Raw genomic sequence first — 502 nt, forward strand, 5'->3', positions numbered from 1 at the left:
TGGCCCCGCCGCTCCCCCGGGCCCCGCGTACCTTGCAGCTGTCGCGGCGGTGGCTCTCCGCGCACATCATGCGCTGGGTGATGGCGCCGTCGTGGTACGCGCGCAGGTTGCAGGTGGCGCGGTCGAGCACCGGCAAGCGCACGTGCTGCAGGCGGTCGGGCCGGCGGCCTGCGTGGCTGACCACACCCCAGCCGGCCACGTCGCAGAGTGTGCCAGGCGCTACGTCGCGGTCCTCGCGCTGCCAGGGCAGGGGTCGCACGGCGACGCCTAGCTCGGCCTTTTCAGACAGCTGGGGGGTGGGGTGGAGGCGGACGTCAGAGTAGGGACGCAGCGGTGCTAGGCAGGAGGGACTGCGGCCAGATCCGGGTGCGGAGTACGGGCGTGAGGGAGGGGGGCGCGGGGGTCCCCGGTGCAGCAGGAGGGGCTGCGGCTAGACTCGGGTGGGGGTCCCCGGTGCAGCAGGAGGGGCTGCGGCTAGACTCGGGTGGGGGTCCCCGGTGCA

The 502-nt window shown here is 74.3% G+C and overlaps 1 protein-coding gene across 1 annotated transcript in view; it reads right to left on the reverse strand.

Annotated features, from left to right (window-relative positions):
• Positions 1 to 502, reverse strand: part of CFD (complement factor D (adipsin)) — a 3,058-nt gene that overhangs the window by 699 nt on the left and 1,857 nt on the right. The window contains exon 4 of the mRNA XM_008592147.1: positions 10 to 289. Coding sequence (XP_008590369.1) covers positions 10 to 289 — 280 coding nt within the window. The remainder of the gene's footprint in view (positions 1 to 9; positions 290 to 502) is intronic.

Source organism: Galeopterus variegatus, unplaced genomic scaffold, assembly GCF_000696425.1.
Source record: "Galeopterus variegatus unplaced genomic scaffold, G_variegatus-3.0.2 Scaffold7623, whole genome shotgun sequence".
NCBI lineage: Eukaryota > Metazoa > Chordata > Mammalia > Dermoptera > Cynocephalidae > Galeopterus > Galeopterus variegatus.